We start from the raw sequence: 7500 nt of genomic DNA, 5'->3' as shown, positions 1-7500 counted from the left end.
AAGTACATTTTACAATTGCTTTTCGAGTCATATGTAAGTGACGAACGTGAGTTAACACACACACACACACACATTATATATATATATAATATATATATATATATATATATATATATATATATATATAAATAAAAATATTAGGGGGAATAATATATGATCTTTTAGAGCTTACCAAACACCAAGACTTTATGCATAAAACCAGCATTCTGAGCTCTTGTCCTCGTATTTGTAGCTAATGAACAATTAATTGCACTTACTGACCCGAGTGTCATCACACCCGAGACATGAACCTTCAGGGGTGACAATCTCTATGTTCCGGTCCTCAAGGATTAAGGATTAAAAGATAACAGAGGATACTGCACTCACGGTGATTGCACCTTGTTCACACAAGTTGGCGTACCCAAAGAGAAATATCTGCACTGCATACCTTTGTAAAACTCATGCGAATAATTTCGACAAGAAAGTCATCACCTGACAATGCAATTTAAGGATGCCAGAAGCATCTAAAATGCGAATTTACAGGCCGGCAAGAAATGTAAAATTAATAAACTATATTACTACAAAGCTAATTTAGTACAGACATACAAAAAATGCTTTATTGGCAGTTGTGAAGATACGAGACAATAAAAGTAACTGACATTAGCCTGCCGCTAGCTAACTAAACGCGAATGACTCGTCATGCAGGCTAGCTGACGTTAGCAACCCCGTAGCCACGCACTCATCAGGCACAAGCTTCCTCAATTAAAGCCTGCGAGATAAATCCTGCGTCTTCACACAACTTACATCCAGTACCAAAAAGGGTGTTATATCAGTGAACATGCAGAACATGCAAATATATCATACACACATACACAAAAAACAGACTAGACGAAATAAATGACTTGAATCTTCACCTTTCATTGAGAGCAGCCGCCATCTTGGTGTTATTTGGCTTAGCCCAACCCCCCCCCCCGACGAGGTTGGTTTGCTCAGACTACCGGAGAGCTGAAAGATGTTAGTATTTAAGACTTTTATTAAAATAAAACTCTCGTTATAATGTTGTATGATTTTTCTTCATTAAAGTTTGTAATAAAAAAACCCATTAATGATTAATGGAAACAGCTTTTACAAATTACAAATCTTTGTTACATTAAAAACCTGAAGTCAACATGCTGTTTACTCGTGTCCTTTGTTATATTAATCACGATTCATAGTGACAAATCATTTATTAGACAAAATGTCAAATTACAGTGATTTAAGCCCGCCTGGGACTTTGATCATGTGCATGTGTCTCTTCCGACGTCTCGCCACGCCATCGAGGGCAGGCACACACACAAAAAACATTAATAACAAAATATTAACTAATAATATGGTACAGTTCCCTGGTTAGTCCACACTAATACCGGGCAGCAGCAGCATGGCGAGGCGTGGATTGTTCCTCATACCTACGACGGTATCGAGCCCGGTGACTGCAATGTTTTTTACATTTTGAAGGTGATGTGCTGGAGAATACCAAGTTAAATTCGAGGCATTTTAGCTAGGATTTCTTTAAGAATTCAACCAATTATGTTACACGCTGCTATTGACGGATACTGCAATTCTGTCAGCTAGCTAAAATAATTTTGTATGTAGATACCCTTTGGCAATGCGTTGCCCGCCTTTTCACTCTTATTGAACGAATATCCTTCACCTAAGTACTTCCCATCTAGCACTGTGTAATGGTAAAGAGTGCAAACGTAGATTTATCGTCTTCCATAGATCCGCCTCTTTTCACACTATGAAAAGATAAATTCGGGTCCTGCTCATACTTTTTTTCCCCCGTTTCACTCGGAAATATGTCATATTAAGGAAGTACAATCAGAAAATCGATTGTAAAATAGGCCTCCTTTCTGAGCTGTTCTTTTTTTTTTTGTTTGTTTTCTGTGACGGGCTATTTAGATATTTATAGAGCTCAACTTGATTTAGAATATATCTGATGTTCAAACGACACAGCATCCAAAATTTTTCGAAAACTTTTATTTTTTTCTCCATGAGTATAATGAAAAGGTTTGTTAAAAGGCTCCAACTGAATATGTACAGTTTTTTCCCCACTCAAAATTCATAACTGGCATAGTAACAAATCCATAAGCGCAACATAAACAATATAAACATTTCCTACTATAAAAATAACCACAACAAAGCAATAAGGTTGTTATGTTTCATAACATAAAAATCCCCGCCCCCGCCCCCAATTTACAATGTTTCATTTGCCCACTTTTCAATTTTTTTCTGAAATGACCCTCAATACCATGCCAAAAAATCCTAATGGACAAACTAAACATGTCAAATTAATATTTCACTTTAAATGTATTCATTTGGTTCAACTGTTCAAAGGTGTAAAAGTCCAACAACAACTAAACAAAAACAAACAAACAAACAAACAACTATCCCTCCGGAGGGAGTGACAAGGAAACTGACCAACAGTACAAGAAAAAAGAGGGAAAACAGACAGTATGAACCCAAGAACCTCACCTATCCTGAAACGGTTTAGTTCTGCAGTACTCAGAAGGCCTCAGATCTGAAATCTCCAACACAGGTGCCCGAGTTGGTCAATGTTCTTGTGAAGGACACTGTGGATCGGTGCAATATAGCGAGCCACATCACCATCTCGAGAGAAGTCTCTGAAAAACACGGCTTTCTCAGCGCTAAAGGTGAATTTCTGTGGCATAGGGCTGTTTCCTCGCATGTACTCCCACACGCCCAGCAGTAAAAGTCTGACCTCAAAAGGGGAAAGATGAGGGAAGACCTCGTGAATGTTGCTCAGCACCGGGGGCAGAAGCTGCCCTTCTCCCATGCAGGACACTAGCAGACATGATGCCTGAAGGTGCCAGGGCGAATCTAGCACTGTGGGCTCTCTTGAAGCCTCCCAGTGGGCCAACAGTGTGGCCAGAAGGCCTCTCAGAACAACAGAGCAATAGCAGAGTGCCGGGCGTCCAGCTGCCACCACTCGAAGGAGGTGGAACAACACAGGATTCGCTTCAAAGCATCGACGGATGTGGATGTCTCGCTCAACAGTGGTCTTGGAATGTTCCTCAGGCGGCCAGGACAGTTCTCCATTTGCTACATCAGGGCAAACATTCTCCACCAGAGCTACAGCGATTACCTTGGCAGCTTCAGCATTGATGGGGGATGGCTCATCCAAGATGGGTCCCGTAGAATGATGGCAGCGGGCACTGCCAGAACCTGTACCTGATCCATTACTGCTTCCTCCTCCAGCACTAGAGCTGCAGCACTGGACTGTCACAGCAAGCAAAGTCTGCATGTTCTGGTTCACCTTGTCTGGGTCGGACTGTGAGGGAGCGCGGGGAGGTTTCAGGCCCTTTCCAACCACCCCAGCATGGAACACAGACCACACGCTTCCGGAGAAGTTAACAGCCGTGCCAAACTTACAGTTGATGTCCAGCAAGGATACACCCAAGTCTGGGCCCAAGTTGGGAGGGAGGGCGCCATCTTCACTTAGGCTTTCTCTCTGCCCACCAAACAGATCTTGGTTGCCTTGGTGTAAAGCCCCCTCCACAAGCTGCTGCAGCACAGCTTTGAGTGTCAGGGAAGAGTAAGCTGCCAGCCGGGAGAGCAAGCGCATGGAGTAACTGACTGCCTCCCCACTACCTTGCCCTGCAACCTTCAATCCCTCACCCCTCTGCCGCAGAGCTATGAAGAAATGTGCCACTGCTGCCCGAGATATGAGGAGCAGGTGGGCTGGGGAGCAAGCTCTCGGGAGCTGGCTGCAGGACAGGAGACGAGCTGCCGCTCGAGATACCGTGGTGTCACCGTGAAGGAGCAGCGGGCAGAAATCATGAAGGTGGCCCGAAACGGCCACGCCGACCTGGGCAGCCATTGATGATTGTGCCGAACTTCCAGCCACAGAAGCACCAGCTTTGCAGTCCTCTTCCTGGCTCTGCACAGCAGTGGCCAGGTTGTTCAAAAGCTGCGCCAACTCTCTACTGTTCAGGTTCTGGGTGTGGATCTGAGCCACGCAGCGAGCCACAGCTGCTGGGAGCAGACCGGGGATCGAGGAAGAAAGAGGGGAGTGAAGCTGCGAGGCCAACGCAAGCTCCTCAGGGTTCCTGGCTTGCGTGAGCAGCTGACACAGAGCTTCAGTGGCCACACTAGGGCCTCCATATACTGACAACAGACACAGGAGCTGATGCAGCCACAGGTGCCTTTTCCGCTCAAGCCTGAGGGTCTCGGCACAGAGCTCACCGACATGGGCCTGTAGTTCTTCAAGAAACGGGACCATACGTGTCGTCGCAGAAGAGGGTGTCGAGTGTTGATATGGTTCATCTCCTTCTGGCCTGTTGTATACAAGCTTGTGGAGATGCAAAAGGAGCATTTGAAGTAGGCGGTCGCAGGCTTCTCGCACGCCGTCATGAGGGGAGGGTGTTGGGCCCGAAATGATAACAGAGGCCGGCGTGGCGGTGTCAGCAAGGAAGCGGAGCACCCGGGCGCCGCCTGCAGGACTCTGGCTGATGAGGTGCACTGCCAACCCCAGCATGTTCTCCAGCTCTTCCCTGGGCAGGCCCTGAAATTGAGCCTGGAGCTGAAGAAGCACGGGCGGTCGGAGGAACTCCACCAGTTCGGCCGATACAGCGCCGAGGAGAGTTGGGGAGAGAGCAGCTAGCTGGAGCAGGAAAGGCACTGTGGCTCTGCGGAGGTGAGGGGAGCTCTCCCACCCAACAGTCCCTGAAGATGGTGTATTTTGCGGTGGAGGAGACAAGCTATCCTGGAACATCCTGAGGAGCTCCCTTTTAATGCTATCAGAGTGCCTGGAGGCTAGGTGGCCCAGGATACCCACTACGGAGCCTATTTTGGGCACCCTGCTGCTTTTGTCAATGGCCTGCGGTTGGCTAGTTTTTTCTCCTGAAGGATATCCGTGCGCATAGAAGTCCTTGAGTCCACAGGCCAGCACTCTGCTGATGATGGTGCCAGGGAAAGCTGACCCAATGTGCGCAACCACCCAGTCAAAATGGGGCGAGTGCTGCACGGAGGTATCCAACAGAGCATCCACGCAGGCGTCAGGGCACCAGGCCAACATCGCTGCGAGACACTGGGAGTAGCACTCCATGAGGGAGCGAGTGGCTGCACACGACATCCAGAGCTGTAAGAGCTCGTTCAGGCTGGAGGAGTGAGGCGCCGCTCTTCTTCCTGCATGCTTACTGCTGAGCTGACCAAGCAAATCCACCGCCCAGGAAGACACCAGCGGAGCCCAGGCTTTTGGGCTGAGCCTAATAAACTCAAGCAGAACAGCATGGACCTCTGTAATCACGTCTTCCAGGTTCGACACGCTTGTGTTGGTGCCTCCAGTGATGCTGTTACTGCCATTGTCATTTTCTGCTTCCAAGTCTTGGAAAAAAGCCACCACGTGCTCGTCGTACACACCCCTCAAGTGCTCCAGGACTGCCCCACGGCATGCTGGGACAGCGCGGAGGAGTCGCACAGCACAACGGGCATGATCACGAATACTAAGTTTACGACCTTGTGTCTGATCAACACCACTGATGAATGCTTTTATTTCCAAATCAAGTTCTTGAGGACTGCAAAGGGGGGGAAAGGATAGTTAGATATAATATTGAACTTTATTAAACATAGAATAACTTGCTTTCCCCAACTTGAAATAATAACAAAGGTTAAACAGGTTTCCCAAGTAAACCCTCTAATAACTAGAAGTCTGTGTTATGACTGAAGACTGAAGACTGAAGATTAAAGATTAAAAAACAAAAAGCCAAGCAACGTAAATGGGCACAAGACGAAGATGTTAAAGAGTTTAATGAATGTAACTTGAAAACTGCAACAGCAGCAGCAACACCAACAAGTAAATAATGGAAGAACAAAATGTTTGCTCTGTCAACCGAGCAGAATTACGATAGATATTCTACATTATGAAGCTACGCCATGATAGTGTGCATGTAGTTAATATTTTTACGCGCAGTTTCTCATATCACAAAGATTCCGTACGTCATTATTATCCGTTTAAAAAGACGAAAGACACAATGCTTTCATATTGTAATTGCACAAACCTGTAATTAATCTGAGGAGTGTGGCAGTGAGACGTCTGCATCGCTGACAAGACATACAGAAGTATATCAGACGATTATATCAAATAAACGCATAAATAAATTACACAGATTAAGCAACGGAAGTTCAGGAACACTTTCTTCGCTGACGTTAGCCCTGAGGCCAACGTTAAACAATCTGCACTACTGCCCTCTGTCGTTGCGGAGACCACACCGTCGCCTCCCCGGGACCTGTCGTTTCTTCAGTAGTGCGTTAGAAACAAACTTAAAAAATTTTTTTTTTCATGTTTTACATTTTCGAGGCTGAGGCCTTAATTAAACCTTTTAAACCCTTTAGGCCTATTTGTTATTGTCCCAAGGCCAGAGAAATACATTACAACACAACTAGATGGCTAAATAACAAAGATTATATCCTAACAGCCCATATATTATCTAACCCTGAGGCTTTGAACCTGTGGGGTTCTCGACTGTAGATTAGTGCGCCGCGCTGTTTTGTGTATAGGCTAGGTGGAAATATCTTTTTAAGTGCACATATTGTGCATTTTCCTCAGGCCTATATTACATGTTCTGACGCTGTCCGCAATATGTTTTGCTTTTATAACTTATGGCGAGCTTTACTTTGTCTGCAAAATGACTTATCGCGAGACTGTAATGGTGGCGTCTATGTCGAGAGTTATCTTAAACTTTAAGAGTTCCTCTATAGATGCCATGATGTATAATGCGGTCTCGTTCTCTTCGAGAGTCAGCTAACTTAACTCATTTAGCACTATCGACACAGGAATTTGCTGTGAGGCCGAATAGATTCCGGGATTAGGGTAAACGCTCAATACTCTATCTAATGTGATTTTCAGTCCAATCGTCTGATCGTAAAATTGTAATTAGAATGTATAGTTACATCACTCGTTATTGTCTGTCATCTAGCATTGCGAATACAATTAGCTCACAGTAGCACAAAAGGGAAGTACCCCTGAAGGGGAATTAAGTGTTTTGATTTTTCAGTAGTTTGTTCAAATAATATTACATTTTAGTTACTAAAATCAACCTAATAACTGTTTGCTTGGAAGTAAATAAAATCAAGTGTTCTCGTGTAACATTTTTGTTTATCACGTCATTACTAAATGTATAATAACTAAAAAGTTCAAAAGATAAAAGTATACGTAGTCAGTGCATCACTTAATATTCTCATTGCCACGACACCCTGCCTGCTGTACGAGTTATATATGTAGATGTCATCTGTTCCTAAAAGGGTCCAGCGTTCAGCTCAACTACACCGTGAACGACACCACAATGACAACTAGTCAGGTAAATATCTTTATGAGCATTTTAAGCTTGTATCTTGTTCTGTACAAATATAATGCAAAATATAGTACATACAACTTATTGCCTACAGCAGCTTTTTTCTATCTAGGGAGTAAGGTTTATCTACACCATTGTAATTAACATTATTTTTAGTAATATTTGTGTCCCA

The 7500-nt window shown here is 44.7% G+C and overlaps 3 protein-coding genes across 4 annotated transcripts in view; 1 reads left to right on the top strand and 2 right to left on the bottom strand.

Moving 5' to 3' along the window:
* Positions 1-984, bottom strand: part of ganab (glucosidase, alpha; neutral AB) — an 11641-nt gene extending 10657 nt beyond the window's left edge. The window contains exon 1 of the mRNA XM_027022734.2: positions 894-984. Within this exon, the coding sequence (XP_026878535.1) occupies positions 894-916 (23 nt within the window). The 5' untranslated portion in view covers positions 917-984. The remainder of the gene's footprint in view (positions 1-893) is intronic.
* A 992-nt stretch (positions 985-1976) lies between these two features.
* On the bottom strand, positions 1977-6208 carry ints5 (integrator complex subunit 5). The gene is made up of 2 exons (XM_027022742.2): positions 6036-6208; positions 1977-5552 (listed from the first exon to the last, which is right to left on the bottom strand). Exons 1-2 carry the CDS (start codon positions 6074-6076, stop codon positions 2531-2533), a joined length of 3063 nt encoding a protein of 1020 aa, XP_026878543.1. The 5' UTR covers positions 6077-6208; the 3' UTR covers positions 1977-2530.
* Positions 6209-6744: 536 nt separating this feature from the next.
* The window catches only part of LOC113585290 (phospholipase A and acyltransferase 3-like), a 9488-nt gene continuing 8732 nt past the window's right edge, over positions 6745-7500 (top strand). For both annotated transcript variants that reach the window (XM_035531914.1, XM_035531915.1), the window contains exons 1-2: positions 6745-6847; positions 7279-7334. In XM_035531914.1, coding sequence (XP_035387807.1) covers positions 7320-7334 — 15 coding nt within the window. In that variant the 5' untranslated portion in view covers positions 6745-6847; positions 7279-7319. The remainder of the gene's footprint in view (positions 6848-7278; positions 7335-7500) is intronic.

The sequence above is a fragment of the Electrophorus electricus genome, chromosome 12 (genome assembly GCF_013358815.1).
Source record: "Electrophorus electricus isolate fEleEle1 chromosome 12, fEleEle1.pri, whole genome shotgun sequence".
Taxonomy (NCBI): domain Eukaryota; kingdom Metazoa; phylum Chordata; class Actinopteri; order Gymnotiformes; family Gymnotidae; genus Electrophorus; species Electrophorus electricus.
This window is presented reverse-complemented; position numbering and strand designations above follow the sequence as displayed.

Excerpts from the sequence above, each read along its gene's own strand:
- ints5 (XM_027022742.2), bottom strand. The coding sequence starts at position 6,076 with ATGCAGACGTCTCACTGCCACACTCCTCAGATTAATTACAG. Across the intron at positions 5,553-6,035 it reads ACTCCTCAGATTAATTACAG|TCCTCAAGAACTTGATTTGG; the intron begins GTTTGTGCAATT and ends CCCCCTTTGCAG.